The following is a 17,700-nucleotide window of genomic DNA, read 5'->3' as shown; positions in this document are numbered from 1 at the left end:
TGTCCTTTCTTTCTGTTTATTGTAATATTCCTGAATTTATCTGGTCAGGCTTTTCTTATTCTGTCATTTGTAACAAGTCACGCTTTATAGGTGACTGAAATATCTAAGTAGCCTAAAAAATTGTACTACTTTTAAGAAGTTCTAATAGATATTATAGTAAGAAAATTCTAAGACTCCCACCTGATGATCCAAATATATGGTGTTCCTTTGAAGATGATGGGAAAGAATTTCATTCTAGTAGGCACCAATCAAGGAAAAAGGAATAGAGAAAGAGGGTGCAGAATTCATAAAAAGGTCAATTTCGAAATAAGAAAACAGGTAGTTTACTGTAGTCTATTGTATCATGGTACACAACTTTCACAGTGTTCTTTTAAATGGTACAGATGACACATTAAAGTATTTTCAATTTCTATTTAGTTTTGTTAGAAATTAAGTAAGACAGATGTATCAACATTGAACTACTAAGCAGAAAAAATCTGTACATGGCTTTAGCAGACTGAATGTTTAAAGCTTTTACATGCTATTTCTTATCTGCAATATAGTATTCCTCTTGGAAGATGTATGTCACATAACCAGAGGCTATTCAACCCTTTGAGAACTGTTTGTATGTATTCATTTTTTTAAATCAAGAACAGAAACAATAATAGTTCTCTTAAAATTAATCTTTGACATTTAAAAGGCAGTATTATTAAAACTAGAGTAAACTTTCAACTTATTACTTTATTGGAAATTATAAGACTTTTCAATGTTTTACCAGATATGGAAGTCACAGTATTCAGTAATTACCACTATTTTAAAATCTGTGTGCATTTCCCTACTCACAACTAAAGCTGATGGGTGTGTAAGTGGGTCAAATGCATTCTTCCTGTATTTTCTTTCAATAATATTTAAATAAAGTTGAATTCTCAAAGGGTTAATAGTAGGCTGCAATATGGGCACTGCAGTAATGGTATAGACTCATGTTCAACACTAACAACACATTATATTGATTAATGAGTGGATCAAAATAAGTGATTATGGCAGATGACACAGACAAATAAATGTCTTCATAGCTGACCTTTGGGCTGTGGGCCTCAAGTTTTAGCTGCATGAGCTGTGCTAACGTATGCTCCCGGATACTACTCAGTTCAGCTTGCTGCCGTCTCAGCTTTATTAGCAGCAGCGTAAGCTCCTCTGGCTGAAGGAGTACAATTTAAGAATCCAAACAGTGGAAAACAGATTAATTGTTGTCCTAAGTGACAGATATTAAACCAAGATTTCTTGGCAAGTTTCCTCTTATGGTTGACATCAAACATAGTGCCTAGGCACTATGATGATAGGTCCTACATAAATGCATAGATATCTAGAGAAATAGAAGGAATAGTGTTACTTTACAGCAAAATAACAGTATATTAAGGCATTTTCTCACAACGTATGAGAGAACATCTAAATGCTAAGTATAAAAAAAAGCACAATACCATTAATAAAGGGTCGTATACAAGAGTTATTAAAAGATTATTAAGATATTTATAAAAATTATACCTAAGATTTTCTAGCAATAGAACAATACCTGAATGTCCAACACACCATTTTAGAGAATAGAAGGCAAATAAAAAAAAATTCAAATTAATTTAAAACTTGGATATATTTTCACAATATAAAACTCAGTACCTGGATTTATTAATTACTTTCCAGTTATATTTTGTTATGTTACCATTAGTGCTTTCATAGCATTTAAAATACCAAAACAAGTATATATATATATATATATATATATATATATATATATATTTTGGTACTAGGGATTGAACTCAAGGGCACTTAATCACTGAGCCTCATCCCCAGCCCTATTTTTTTTATGTGTGTGTATATATCTATATCTATATATTTTTTTGAGACAGGGTCTCACTGAGTGGTTTAGTGCCTCACTTTTGCTGAGGCTGGCTTTGAACTTGAGATCCTCCTGTCTCAGCCTCCTGAACCACTGGGATTATAGGTGTGTGCCGCTGCGTCTGGCCCAAAACAAGTATATTTTTCAAAGATTAAAAAAAAAAGTTTCCAAGGGCACATAACCACTTCTTTCATATTAGGGAAAGCACAGAGTCTTTTGCATTCCTGAATGGTTACTAAGAGCAATAGGAGAGTAAATTTCAATGGTAAATGAAATTCCTTAACATGCCATTCTATTTTTCTTTGTTAGAAATGCTGTAAAAGTATGGGCACTGGTGATCTCACAGGCCATTAAGTATTATTTGGTGCTTCTCTTAGCTTTGTTATAATTAAAAACAGCAGGTAGGAGAGAGGCAGTCTCTTCTGAAGTGCTACAATGCACTCCTATCCAGGCCAAAAGTATTTCCAAGATTGATTTGCACTGTTTACATCACAGCATTACATTAGCTCTTTTCTGTTCTGTTAATTTGTGGTTGCTCTATATTTTCTATATAATCCTTTTTTAGAGACAGAAAGTATTTAACTGTTATTTGTAAGTACATTAAATATTACTGTCTTCAGATGGTAAGTGTCAAGAGAAGTAAACTACAACTCCTACTGGATTCTTTAGATAAAACTGGGTACCCCAGAGAGGCAAGACAATAGTTTTTATGGTATTAAGTTGTCAAAAACAATATGAAAAAAATAAAAAGTCAACAAATGTTTAGTTTCTGTGAATTGAAGAAACTATGTTAAGTGAAAAAGAATAGCCCAATTTGTTCAAAGCCAGCAATATCTTATAATCTCATGATTCTGAGACAGTTCTTGCCTCATGATCATCAGGCCAAGATCTTGAAATCCTGTCAGGGAGATATGGGTTGGAAGAAGGGATGCATAGATTCTAAAACCCAGAGTGATATTTGACAGGAATACTTAAACAAGAAATTTTGAACCTCTCATTTATTATTTATGAAACTAAAAAGATGAGAACATTTTCAAAATGATAAAATATCCCAATAAGTTTGCTATATAATTAAATTGAGGTCAAATAAAAAGGCATATTTGATTGGGAAAAAGTAGGAGAGGTGGTCTATATCCACTAGAGGGAGCAAGGCAGGAAAGAAAATATATGCTGTTTATCCTTTATTTTATGATTCATGTCTGTTTCTTCGTCAGATAATCTAATATTTATAAATACCAACATTTAAAAGTTTTTGGGTTTAACCAAAAAATATTTATATTCTTTAATAAATAAACTGCAGGTAGTTTAAAGCCAGGAATGATTTCCTTATATTTAAACATACAAAAGGTAAAATAAGGCAATATGTATAAAAACATAAAATGAATTTGTTTTGATTACTGCAGGAAGAGAATAATAAACAACCATTTAGGCACTAAAATCATATCTTCATAGAAATTAAGATGATCTAATAAGACAGTTTCCCTGATAAAAGAATGCTAATTAAATGAACTGAAGTGATTTAAAAAAATCTTTTCTCTTTGATTTGAAGAACAGTAATGCTGTGGTAATAAAAACCCTTCCAAATCTGACTATAATACTGATAATAAAATGATAATGATAAACACTTGCTTTGACCTAGTATTCTTATAGTCTGTCTTTCTCTGTGTAAATTAGTTATTTTTGGCTCCCAAGTAGTTAACTTATACCAAAATTCATAGGAAAAATTTCTTAGTGGGTCTGTAGTTGACTACAAATGGTTACTTAATGGATCTGTTCCACTAATGTATTACTCCAACTTCTGTTCTAAGGATAAGGAAATTAACAAATCAAAGAAACCCATCTATGGGTTAAAATATCATCTTTTATTTAGGCTGTCAGACATTAAAGGAAAGGAGTCCATTAACATACTGAAATGATTACATAATTCCAAATTCCTCTGATGTGGAACCTCTTCCACAAAAGCAGTAATGGTTTTTCTTTGGGAGATATCTCTGAAAATTTAAAACTTAAAAACTATGTCAGATATGTGCCTTCCTGAGTAGCATATAAAATAAATAAAACATAATATGGTAAATAAAGATATCACACTCACCGTTTTGCCTTGGAGGCTCTGGGGACTAACAGACTGTAAAGTTAGGCCAGCTGGCATTGACCTTCTGTCAGGCACATAGACATGCTAGGAAAATAAAGGTACAAATGATTCTGCGGTGAAGCTTTTTTTGATGAATATCACTGATGAGAAACTTTAATTTATATTATGAAATATCAATTAAAAGTTGCTATTAGTGCTTGTGAAGGAAGATACTAACACTTCTTGTTTCACTAAAATACAGATGCTGATGAACAGAGTGCATCTATGTAGTCTGATTCAGCAATTAAACTCTTTGATCTGGGGATCCCTTTATATTTTTAAGAATATATATACAGTTTTGCAAATTCAATGTCTGGCTGGAATCTCATATTTGCTTCTGTATTCATATTTGCAGTCTGTTGTAAAAATATCTTAGTGAAAGCATGTGAAAAAAATCTGCCCTGGATCCATGCAGTTGGAAAAGGGAGAACTTTAATAGTTTTTACTTTAATAATTGTAGATATTCGTCTTTTCCACTATTAAAGCTAAAAAAAAGCGACACTTTACTCAAATTTTTAAAGTTTAGTTGCAGAGTGGTATCTAAATCCATATCAATGAAGTTTTGAAAACCATTGGTCTATCTGCACTTTAACCTTCACCCAAGCATGATTTGGTAATATGAAACAGCAGTCATCTGGAAAATATTGGTTCAGTGAGCTATACAATGTTTCCAACATTGACACATTTCTGAATGACACATTTATTAATATTACCATCAATCTTTAAGCTCTGGAAGATATTAAGCTCAGAGTGGCAGATACACAAAATTCTGATTTTTTCTTAAACACTCAAATATTTTCATCAGGGACAAATACTGTCAGTTGTTTTCTTTGAAATAACAGGCTTACATTTCACTTTAAATGTATCTGTCAAATACCAATCTGAATAATCATACCTGTCTTTTGTTCAAATAAAAATGGTATTCTACAAAAAAGGAGCTAGCTTAGCTTGCAACTCAAATAATGTCATGGTATGCAACAGAAATGGTTTATGCATATTCCCATTTCATCACATGTAGCATTAAAATGATATGTAGTGACAGGTTAATTAAGATTCCATAAGATAGTTTCTCACCATTTCATCAACGGGAATCTTAACTTGCTATTTTATTTTTTATTCCAAGTATGTAGCAATGAAGCACACTACCACAACCGTCAGTATAGTTTGGGGACACAATCTTGATTCACTGTTTCGCTATTAGTGCAAATGGTAATATAATGAATAATGCCTTACTACTATAAAGATAGTTTTGAGTTTATACACTCCCTGGAAGGGCTGTGGAGATGTTTAGGGACTCTGTCCTTCACGGTTCATGGACTACACTTTTGAGAAGTAGTAATGTACTCCAAGGAAGATGAAAAGGATAGTATCAAAGAAAAATTTGGCAATGTTGAACAAATTTATTAGAAGTTGCAACAGTAGATACTCAGTTGTTCTGGGAACTGGACAGATAGTATATTTATTACTGGAACAAGTGATATATTTGGCTAAGAACATGAAACTACTGAAAATCAGGAGAGCATATAATTTAGCCACTTTAAATGCTTACATTAAACTGTATTAAATCAGATTTTTCTTGTATATTGATACGATTTTTATCTATTATGATTTAGTCTTTGGATGTACAAAGTGCCAAAACAATAAAATTTGTTAAATGAGTTTAAAGTGAGGCTTTTAAAGGCAAACTTTAGGCTCCCCCTCACTGTTTTTTTGTGGTGCTAAGGACTGAACAAACCTCAGGGCCTCATGTACACTAGTTAAGCACTCTACCTCTGAACTATATTCCCATCCTTCAAGCTTTCTTCAAAATAAAATTCCTGATTGCTTTAGTAATTTCCAACAAATGTTTATGGAAATAGCAAGTAAATATTTTGTTCAATAATGTAACTGCAGTTATTTGGCCTGTCTCAAGGAAAGAAGATACATTTCTAAATGGTGTAGGGTAAGAAATTTTTTAGGAATTAGAAGTAAAAGGACATTCTTTTTATTTTAGGACTGACTTTAGGGAACTGAATTTATAATGGCTAACTCATTACAACATCTGCTTTGGCATTATTCAAAGATGATTGACACAAAATATTAAATTAACTTCAAATAGGGGCTGTGGTTTTGGCTCGGTGGTAGAGCACTTCCCTAAGCATGTGTGTAAGGCACTGGGTTCGATTCTTAGCACCACAAAAATAAATAAATAAAGGTATTGTGTCCATGTATAACTAAAAATATTAGTTTTCAACTAAAAATATTTAAAAAATTATCAAGTAATCCACTAAACAACTAACTTAAGGTACAAATTAAAAATGATTTATGGGGCTGGGGATATAGTTCAATGGTACAGCACTTGCTTAGTATGTGCAAGGTCCTGGGTTTATTCCCCAGCACCACAAACAAAAACAAAGAAACAAAAAAAACCAAACCATGATCTCTACCTGTATTTTAATTTCTCAAGGTGCATATTATTAAATATTGGTAGTCTCTAATGTTCAGTTAGGTATATAAGGAGTTCTCAACATGCCAGTCACCTGGTTAGAAGGTAAATCCTAGTAAAACACCAGGACAAGCTAGATTCAAAGACTGCAGGTATACCAGAAAAGGACAGGTATTTGGCCTGTCTCAAGGGAAGAAGAATTCCCAAGTGTGTAAAGAGTAAATAAAAATACACGTTGTCTTCAACATAGAGAGCTGATGAGATATGCTATCAGACAGAGAAGAACGCATAATGCTTGAAAGAATTGTTTCTATGGTATTAAGAGATGAAGCATTGCCAACTTAGATTTTATACATAAGAACAGTCTTTCTTTTCTCCCTAATTTCCTGCCTCTCACATTTTAAAGAAGAGCATATTAGAAAGAAAACATAACATCTATTAAATAGTGAGTTAACACAATATTAGAACACATTTTACCTTAGGGTGATGACCCCTGTGTCTACGGTCTATTGTCACATCTCCTCTCTGAATTGGTGAAGATACTTCTGATCTATATGTTCTCTGAGGGGAGTAACCCTGGTAAGCAGCTATTGAACCATGGGAAGGTGATGTGGGAATAGAGTGCATTGTTTGGTCAGAAATATTAACCATGGTTTTAGGACTGCTCAAAGAACTGTGTCGAGGAAGGGTGCTCTGCTTATTATAGAACTGACGCTGTTGCCATTCGTAGAGCTGCCACATAGTGTCATCTCTCATCGACCTCCGTTTCTCTTCTGCTCCAGCTCCTACTGTCTTGTCATGACTGGAAGGGGTCACACTGCAGATACTTTCAGGCCTGGTCTTGCTGTTTCTTGGGAGTGTTCTATAACCCTCAGGGTAGCGGGCCATAATCTGGGCTCTGTGGCTTGGCATATTTCTTGGTAAAGTTTGGTAAGAAATTACTCTAAAATAGAAAATAATTGAAACATAAAAATGAAGGAGAAAGTTGTTTACAAATTCCAAATTATAGTACATTTCTTTTTTTCTGGTAAGTAAACTATTTAGTATATTTTTTAAAGACTCAAAATACTGGTCTGAGGATACAGCTTAGTAAAGTGCACTAACACTGCCTAGCAGATGAAAGGCCCTGGGTTTGATCCACCAGTACCAGGAAACAAACAAACAAACAAAAAAGATTGATGAAATTCAATTTTAAATAAATAGCATTTATGTCTATAGCAACTACATAAAAGGACTACTACTTTCACAAAATTTACAGTTTGGCTTTAAAAAAAAGAATATTTACTATACTTCATTTGAGAAATAAGAATGTTCAGAAACTCATCTCAATTGTACCCCTACATTTTATTTATTTTTACATAAATAAACGCCCAGAACCTTATTTCTATACATCTCATCAGAAAAGCTGAATAGGATTTCTGTGTACAAATGTATTGAAATATGCAAGTTTTCAAGTTGTACCTATGAAGCATAAAAATAGGTAATGAATTATTCCATTACAAAGTAGTTGACTATTCTGTTGTAATTTTTCCTTTGGAATGCATGGCTGATTATAGGAGGAAGAACAGAAGTGCATTTGTGGCCTGAAGTAGTAACTCTTTATAACTTCCCTAACTTGAAAATTAGAAATGATTTTAGACTAAAGATCAGAATCTCATTATTTAAAGACAAAGCAAACTACAATCTTAAGAATTCTGCAATGTTTCCAACATAGTAATCAATATTCTACTTCAAGACGATATCAATATTTTGGGAGAGTTTTGCTTTAAAGTACTCTAGAAACTAATGTACATTAAACATAAAATATAATTCCTTTAAAATGCAAATTCTTAGAATCAAATACCTAATTGCACATTACTAATAAACTCAGAATGTCATTGCAGTATTCAAAATGAAACAATAAAATTCCAATTAACCACTCATAAAATTTTGATAATGTTTGTCAAAATTATTTCTGTGCTAACCTCACGGTAGGTCAAATATATGAAATGAATTTTAAAGTTAACTAAAAATTCTACATGAAGTATATTGTTTCCCCAGTATTTTCAGAGACATGTAAGGTTAAAATTCAGATTCTAGGTACAAACAGTCTTTTATAATCACCAACCACAGAAAAAAATCTAAATTAAAAAAAATTAAATTATAGCTGGGTTTGGTGGCACACGCCTGTAACCTCAGAAGCTCGGGAGGCAAAGGGAGGAGGATCACGAGTTCAAAGGCAGCCTCAGCACAAAGTGAGGCACTAAGCAACTCAGTGAGACCCTGCCTCTAAATGAAATATAAAATAGGGCTGGGGATATGGCTCAGTGGTTGAGTGTCCCTGAGTTCAATCCCTCGTATCCCCACTCCCCACCCCAAATTAAATTAAGAATGTCCATATTAGGGGCTAGGGATACAGCTCGGTGGTAGAGCACTTGCCTGGCATGCATGAGGCCCTAGGGTCATCCTCAGCACCACCAAAAAAACCACAAACAAACAACAAAGGTCCATATGCTACCATCTCCATGGGTATACGTTTATATCTTAATGTAAAAATCAATCTACTTTAATGAACTAATAAATATCGTAGTGGGGTTGTTGGGACTCCATGAACCCAGGTTTCTTTATCACTTCTTTAAATGTTTACTTAATAAATGTCTCCTAATTATTATATTTTCACCATAGAATATACTTTGGAATTATGCATGCACACCTGCGTGCTTTGCTGCCTCCTACTGGTCATTAAAATGTCACAGATGTTGGTAATTACACAAATCACAAAGGGTAAAAAAAACTAATGTGTAAATTACCTGACCACAATTTTAATAATCTGGAAATCCTTGGCTGATAATCTGAATGCTAAAGTCCTTTTGATACAAAAACTTTATATCAGTAACAATGCATAAGTATTAAAATATTATAGTAAAAAAATACCATTGTGATCAGGTGTAATAAATTGAGATATGAAGCATGATAACAATGGGTATAAAATTATGTTACTTTTATACAAAGACAAAGTCTCATGTTAAATAAGTACAACTTTTCTTTGTGGGTTTAGGAACCCACAAAGCAGATAAGATTGAAACATATAGCAACATGGGGGATAAACAGTAATGCAGGAAAAAATGGTTGATCAAAAAATTACCAGAACAAAGTTTTGATTCTTGCTTTTTTGCTAAATACTTAGATAAGTTACACCAATTGCTTTGAGAATGCTAAGACAGTGGGGGAACAGCATAGTAAAGATAAAAAAAATGCAGTCAAGGGAAGTTGATTCCATCCAAGAGACTGCCCTTGTATTAAAGCAGGATTATTTGGTCATTCATCAAATTTAAGAAATACTGTAAAACATGCAAACGAGTCTAACTTAAGCATGTACTATATCATGAAAATGTATTCATAATGAAGGGACATACACTGCCAACCTAAAACATAGGAAAAACTACCTCTAAACCAATGTATAAATTACAGTTCAGAAAGTCTTATTAAACCAAACACCTCTGTCAGTGTTGAAGCATTCATAATGTGTGAGCTGGATTCTGTTGTACACAATGTACATTAAACTTGAACTGTCAAACCATCATATGATCATCAACACGGTTTTTTTTTTCAAGTTAGTGTGGTTAATTAATAATTATTAAGTTTAAAAGGTTTTCTGCCATCTTTGGAATCACTTTTGGGGGACTTTTGGTAGAAAATTAAGTTATTATTAAGTAAAATCATTTTTGTCCCATACACTTTCTTGTATTTGGAGACCTGTTTTTCAAAAACTACATTTCCTTCAGTAATTTCCCCCCAAAGAAATTCAAATTAAGCAAAGTGTGTTTTACTTTTAAGTGAAAGCTTAAGAAATGAATACTGTAAGCTCCTTCATCAGGTTTCTTGGCTTATTCACCAGCAGCTGCCTGTCAGACACTATGAAAACCCTGTCCCTGTGATTATGCCATGCAGAATAATGGCTTAAGGCACCATGCATCTTTACAGTGCCTGCTACTCACAAAGAAACTTTAAAGCTTTGTTCACGGACACAGGGCCCTATCATTTGACTAAATATTAAACCTTTTAATCTTTTTATCAGGACTTTAATAATAAAAGAAATCTTTTCATAAGGTTGAAAAAATGAATTATTCCAAGAATTACAATTTTGCTTCTTTCTACCAATAAAAAGTACCATGACACCTTTTAAATGATAAGGTTTATTTAATAATGTAGAAGGTATTTTTCAAAGATCCAAAATAGATTCTAGTTATTTCAAAAGAATATCTAATTAACAACATTTATGGAAATTGGCATCACTATGAACCCAAAGATGACAGAATCCAGAGCCTTAGCTTAAAATAATTTAAGACCACCCTTTACAAGCCACCGATGTGCACTGAAAACAGTCACAGAAAGACTTTATAAACATTAATTATATTTATCAAGGGACTTAAAATTAACATTTATACTTAACAAAAGCAAAAACCTAATTTCCAAATACTTGCTGAATCTTTTTATACCCTTTTAAACTACAGAAATAATTAATTTATTTAAGGGAAAGTGATTGTTCTTTGATGTGAGATTTAACTTGGCTAGAGATTCAGCAAATCTTCTGATTGTAATTTTTATTATTTTCTTGAAAGTGATTATTTTACCAAATAATTCCACATATCTTTCCATTTTCTTCCCCAGAACTATTTCTTGCTTCTTTTCTAATCTTTATTTAACTTATTCATTTTGTCATTTTATCCAACATTTAAGAATTAACTTTTATTTATACATTTATATATTAATCAATTCACTTATTTATAATTTTGACCAATCTGGTAAGTTAAAAATATTCTCTCTTTTGTTTTTAGTGTGCAGTCTGAGCATTGCTCACTCTTTTCTTTTTTTACAAATTGACAAAAATTGCATACATTTCTCATATACAACATGATGCTTTAAAATATGTATACAATGTTAAATTGCTAAATAAAGTAAATTAATATATATATAACCTTATGTGTTTTTTTTGGTAGTGAAAACACTGAAAATCTCTTTCAGCAATTTTCATACATACAAATACATTACTAAAACTATAATCATTATGTTGTATAATCGACGTGCTAAATTATGTTTCTGAAATAGCAGCTATTTTTCACAGTTCTCCCTTGGGAAAATTAGAAAAGAGAATAAAGAGTGTTAAAAAAAAACAAACAAACAGGTCAACTATATATCATATAGAGGATATATTTGCATCATTGTAGGAAATAATAGATGAAGCCAAGTGTACCCAGGCTTTTGAGCTACACTTGTAGAAGAAAAGAGACTTCTGACAATTGTAGAAAACTGGAAGAATATTCTTACACCTCAGAAATTTCACTATTAAAATAATCTTCATTCAATTAACAAAATCCCAAAGCATCATTTAAGTCATTGTTTCCTGGTTTTCTACTGCTCAGAGTTAAAGTAACTATGCAGTTAATTTTTATGTTTAGTAGAATAATAAAGTACTTTTAAAAATTAAAATTTACTTTTTGATTTTATTTCTTTAATTTTTTTTGTGTGTGAGGGTACTGGGATTGAACCCAGGAGTGCTTTACCACTGAGCTATATCCTCAGCCCTTTTTTATTTTGAGACAGAGTCTTGCTAAGGTGCTTAGGACTAACTCTAAAATGCCCTCTTTAAAATGTAAAATTTTGGGCTGGGGATATGGCTCAAGTGGTAGCGCGCTCGCCTGGCATGCGTGCAGCCCAGGTTCGATACTCAGCACCACATATAAACAAAGATGCTGTGTCCGCCGAAAACTAAAAAATAAATATTAAAAATTCTCTCTCTCTCCCTCCCCCCCCCCCAGAGGAGGACATACAATCAATCAACAAGTACATGAAAAAATGCTCACCATCTCTAGCAGTCAGAGAAATGCAAATCAAAACCACCCTAAGATACCATCTCACTCCAGTAAGATTGGCAGCCATTATGAAGTCAAACAACAACAAGTGCTGGCGAGGATGTGGGGAAAAGGGTACACTTGTACATTGCTGGTGGGACTGCAAATTGGTGTGGCCAATTTGGAAAGCAGCATGGAGATTCCTTGGAAAGCTGGGAATGGAACCACCATTTGACCCAGCTATTCCCCTTCTCGGTCTATTCCCTAAAGACCTAAAAAGAGCATACTACAGGGACACTGCTACATCGATGTTCATAGCAGCACAATTCACAATAGCTAGACTGTGGAACCAACCTAGATGCCCTTCAATAGATGAATGGATAAAAAAAATGTGGCATTTATACACAATGGAGTATTACTCTGCACTAAAAAATGACAAAATCATAGAATTTTCAGGGAAATGGATGGCATTAGAGCAGATTATGCTAAGTGAATCTAGCCAATCCCTAAAAAACAAATGCCAAATGTCTTCCTTGATATAAGGAGAGCAACTAAGAACAGAGCAGGGAGGAAGAGCATGAGAAGAAGATTACCATTAAACAGGAACGAGAGGTGGGAGGGAAAGGGAGAGAGAAAGGAAATTGCATGGAAATGGAAGGAGACCCTCATTGTTATACAAAATTACATATAAGAGGAAGTGAGGGGAAAGGGAGAGAAATGAATTAAAGTAGATGGGGTAGAGAGAGAAGATGGGAGGGGAGGGGGGATAGTACAGGATAGGAAAGGCAACAGAATACAACAGACACTAGTATGGCAATATATAAAAACGTGGATGTGTAACCGATGTGATTCTGCAATCTGTATACGGGGTAAAAATGGGAGTTCATAACCCACTTGAATCAAATGTATGAAATATGATATGTCAAGAACTATGTAATGTTTTGAACAACTAATAATAAAAAAAATAAAATGTAAAATTTTCCCATCAAAAGGTACTTATTTTTCCTCTATTTCCTCTGGCCTGTATCAGTGGTGTTATTGTTCAGGCTCCCCATCTATTATTCCTTTCAGGTTTTTCCTTAAAAATCTTTCTTTTATTTAGTCTCCCCAATGAATTCTTACACTTTTTACTTTTTTTGTATGTGTGTGTGGCACTGGGGATTGAATCAAGGGCCTTGTGAATGTGAGGCAAGCACTCTACAAACTGAGCTATATCCCCAGCCCTTCACACTTACTTTTAATTATTTTGATATACTGATGCCATTTCCAACTATATTCAAGTTCAGTCTGTATCTCTTTGGAGATACAGACTCACAGGAACCACAATTTTTTTTTGGTGTGTGTGTGTGTGTATGTGTACCTCTGAGGTACATCTCTAGAATTTCTTATTTTGAGACAAGGTCTTGCTCAATTGCCTAGGCAGGTCTTGAACTTGTGATCCTCCTGCCCCAGCCTTTCAAGTCACTGGGATTAAGGTGTATGCCACCATACCTGACTAGAGGAAAAAAATTAACACTTAGTCATGTGCCTTCTGATTTATTAAAGAAAGTCCAGGAATGAGTCTTGAGAATTAGAAAATAATAAAACTTAATTATCTCCATGATATTTGTCTCAAGATCTCCTTACATTGCTCTAGGATAAGGAAGGAAAGTCAGATCAGCACTAGGATGTAGAAGCTCATAAGGAAGGAGAGTCATATTAGGGAAGTGGGGAAGTTAGAGACAAATCTCTATTAACTAGAATTCCAGGAGGAGGAGATAGTGGCAGAGGGACAAGGTGAGAATAGGGCTTAGTCTCTCCATCATCCAAAACTTGACCTTTACCTACAAGTTATAAGTCTTTCCTTGTGCTGGACCCGGAAGGATAACCCCTTGCTACCAGCAAAACAAAATGACGGCACAATGAAGAACAGAAAAAAAAATATTTACGTCTGATCACTATGAGCAAAAGACCAAACTATAATATCTAATACTTTCAAGTAGTAGCTCAGAAACCAGTCTCCACCAACAAAACATCAAAGAAACCTGAATTCTGAGTAACAAGACACTTACCCTCTGGTTTCTTCTTCATGTCCCCTCCCTTTCTGGATTTTAATCCATTGTTCCAACTGTTGCATTGAATTTGTTCTTTGTATGACTCGATCAGCTTCTGTGTGCAAAGGCCCTGTATTTGGGTAATTTCCTCCTCTAAGATCTGCTAGGCTGACATTGACTATTTTGTTCTCTGAACTATTCACATTGACTTGTCTGTAGTGTGCAGTCTGGGCTAGGCATGATGACCCACTATCATATTCAGATGGCAAAGAATTCAACTTTACACTATTAATTTTTGTCAAAGGTCTATCTTGACCATCCTTCTGAAATCCGTATTTTTCAGCTTCTAATGCCCTTTTTTCTTCAATTTTGCCTATTTCCTTGTTTTTTTGGTTGTTTTGGGCCTCTGGTTTAATTAGCACTCTATGGTTGGGAATGTTATTGGTTTCTTTAGTTGGTATACTTTCGGATGTAATCTTGTCCACTCTGAAATTAGAGAAAAAAAAAATCATAGTAAATCAGATGAAATAAGGCAGGTGTTATACTTGGGATTCAATCTAGGAAAAATCTGACATCACAAAAACAAGCAAATATACCCAAAAAGAGTCACAGAGGACAAGTCTGCTGAAATCCTTAAAGCTGTGGTATTAACATTCAAGCACATCACCAAAATATATAAACAGAGAGGGGAAGAAGAAATCATAAGTAAAAAGCACTAGAGGATAAAAAGTGGTGTGTGCCCCCACCATTAGAAATCTGGAAATAAAGCAAATGAGATTTCTTTTAACAGTTAAAACAACAAAATTGTAGTCAGTCACTTGAAATAAACATGGCTCCCAGCCATGATGGTTAGCTTTCCCATGAGACAAACATGAGTGCTAGTAGGAATAGCTGCAATAGGAAATCACAGCCTGATGCTATCACAGATCTAAACTGTAAGACTAGCTCTTTGTGTGCAAGAATATGTAAGCATGGTTTTAGAGCTTGTGGAGACAGACTACATTGTTTTCAGTGACCAATTCTACCAGTGACTAGCTGTCTTTGGACAAGGTACAGAAACTTGCCTCAAATTTGTCTTTGGAAATGGGTTTAATTGCAGTACCAAGATTAGAGGGCTGTTATGAGAACCAGATGAATTAATCAGTGGCAGGCACATCCCTTAGGACCAGAAGTGTTCTTATCGAACAATTCTGGATTAGAATCTGATATTTTCTGTTTATTTGCCCAACCAAGGAAAGCGGTAATTCACAGCATGTGTCTGGGCCACTTGAGAGGTCACTACCAACCATTCCAGTTGCTATCTCTAGGCCTTTTTGATGAGAATCAGTTTTTCTGAGCCTATCATATCCATGCTCTGACAAGATCAAGTTGAGTACCTGAATTTGTATCAAGCTGCCAATATCATGCCATTCAGGGAGGACTCTCAGGAACTGGCTAACTTTCATGTTTCTTTTCATGGGTACTCTACCACTAAGCTAATCCCCAAATTCCTTTTACATTTTGTTTTGAGAAAGGGTCTTACTATGTTGCCCAGGCTGGCCTTGAATTTGGAATTTTTCTGCCTCAGCCTCCCAAGATGCTGGGATTGCAACATAAGTCATTCTGCATGGCCTTCCACTTTTCAATACATATAATAATATTCCTAATTGAGCCTACATGTTTTTTGCTACCAAGTTTTGTGATGTGTGGAAAATATAATATACCCACATACATATGTCTACATTCCAACTATAAAGATATATAGATATAAGATATCTACAGACAGTTTGGGAAACAGTGGTTAAGGACAAAATGAAAAGAAATGCAATAAGTTTTCTTGGAGTAAGTTATAGCCTACCTTCATATTTAAGTTAGATATAAACCACAGCTTCCAGATTGGAATAAATAACAGAAATAGGAAAAGTTTACTAAGATATACTAGGGACCTTCTTTCCCTTGCAGGGTAATATTATTAGAAAAACTTCCACACAAAGCAAATTTATCCTTGCTGAATTTTGGGCAGTGGGGAATTAGCACTGAATATTAAATATCTTATTATTTTTTTTTAATATTGGGGATTGAAGACAGGGGTGCTTTACCACTGAGCTATATTCTCAGCTCTTTATATTTTTAAATGTTAAGACAAGTTCTCAATAAGTTTCTCAGAGCCCTGTTAAGTTGCTGAGACTGGCCTAAAACCTGTAAACCTCTTGCCTCAACCTCCTGAGTTCCTGGGATTACAGGCATGTAATACTATGTGGCTATCTTTAAAAAAATTCAAATCTCTTCATTTCTAGTCTATCTATCTAAAGTTATTCCTCTAAATTAGGACCATGTGCTTTTCCTAAAGATTTTTCATTGAGGATATCAGGTAAAAGACACAAAGATGACTTCTTTGTAAATGAAAAAGTGACTCAGAAAACTATGCTAAGATCACATAAATAATGCAAAACTCACTATCTAATGCAAAACTCATGATCTAATTTAAAAGAATAACATTTAAGCTATTACAGAAAATATAGCAAAAGTTAGTACAGCCATTATGGAAAAAGGTATGAAGGTTCCTCAAAAAACTAAAAATAGAATTGCCATCTGATCTAGAAATTCCACTACTGGGACTATATCCAAAGGAACTAAAATCAGTATTTCAAAGACACATCAACATTTTCATGTTTACTGCATGACAATAAACAATATTGTCCACAATAATCAAAATATGAAATCAATCTGGATGTTCACTGATGAATGAATGGATAAAGAAAATGTGACATATCTATGTGTGATATATATACATGCGTATGTGTGTGTATAGGTATATACACACAAAAAATAGTATATATATAAATTAAGAAGTCGATATATTTAGAAATAATTTAGATATATAGACACACACACACACAATGGTATATAATTATTCAGCAATGAAAGACAGTAACTCTGTCATTTGCTGTGACATGGATGAACCAAAGATCATTATGTGAAAAAAGATAAGCAAAGTATAGAAAGACAAAAATGTTCTCACTTACATATGAAACCTAAAATGTTTAAAGAAGTAGAGAACACAATAGTGATTATCAAAGTATGGAAAAGCATGAAGGGGAAAGGATGGATCGAGGATGGAAATGGGTCCAGGTGTGCAGCTGGATAGGAGGAATAACTACTGTAACCCAATAGGAAAAGTATAGTTGATACTAATTAACTGAATATTTAAAAATAACTAGTAGAGAGGATTTTGAATGCTTCTAATAAAAGAAATACGTATAAGGTAACAGGTATGCCTGATATGATCATCACACACTATATACATTTTTTTTAAATTTTTTTATTTGTTTTAATTAGTTATATATGACAGTAGAATGCACTTATATACTTTGATATATCATACATAGATGGGACTATATACATGTTTTGAAATGTAACACTGTATCCCA

At 33.7% G+C, this 17,700-nt stretch overlaps 1 protein-coding gene across 30 annotated transcripts in view; it reads right to left on the bottom strand.

Moving 5' to 3' along the window:
- Plekha5 (pleckstrin homology domain containing A5) overlaps positions 1-17,700 on the bottom strand; it is a 231,330-nt gene that overhangs the window by 60,499 nt on the left and 153,131 nt on the right. For 20 of the 30 annotated variants that reach the window (XM_058576263.1, XM_058576249.1, XM_058576243.1 and 17 more), the window contains 5 exons: positions 14,309-14,776; positions 6,904-7,369; positions 3,963-4,046; positions 1,058-1,177; positions 181-234 (listed from right to left, as the gene is read on the bottom strand). In XM_058576263.1, coding sequence (XP_058432246.1) covers positions 181-234; positions 1,058-1,177; positions 3,963-4,046; positions 6,904-7,369; positions 14,309-14,776 — 1,192 coding nt within the window. Of the gene's footprint in view, positions 1-180; positions 235-1,057; positions 1,178-1,197; positions 1,343-3,962; positions 4,047-6,903; positions 7,370-14,308; positions 14,777-17,700 lie in introns of those variants that run through there. The other 10 variants (XM_046435754.2, XM_046435755.2, XM_046435759.2 and 7 more) reach the window with 3 other exon arrangements.

This window comes from Marmota monax, unplaced genomic scaffold, assembly GCF_021218885.2.
Source record: "Marmota monax isolate L192 unplaced genomic scaffold, Marmota_monax_Labrador192_F-V1.1 WCK01_AAM20220418_F8-fsc00012, whole genome shotgun sequence".
In the NCBI taxonomy this organism is placed as follows: domain Eukaryota; kingdom Metazoa; phylum Chordata; class Mammalia; order Rodentia; family Sciuridae; genus Marmota; species Marmota monax.
This window is presented reverse-complemented; position numbering and strand designations above follow the sequence as displayed.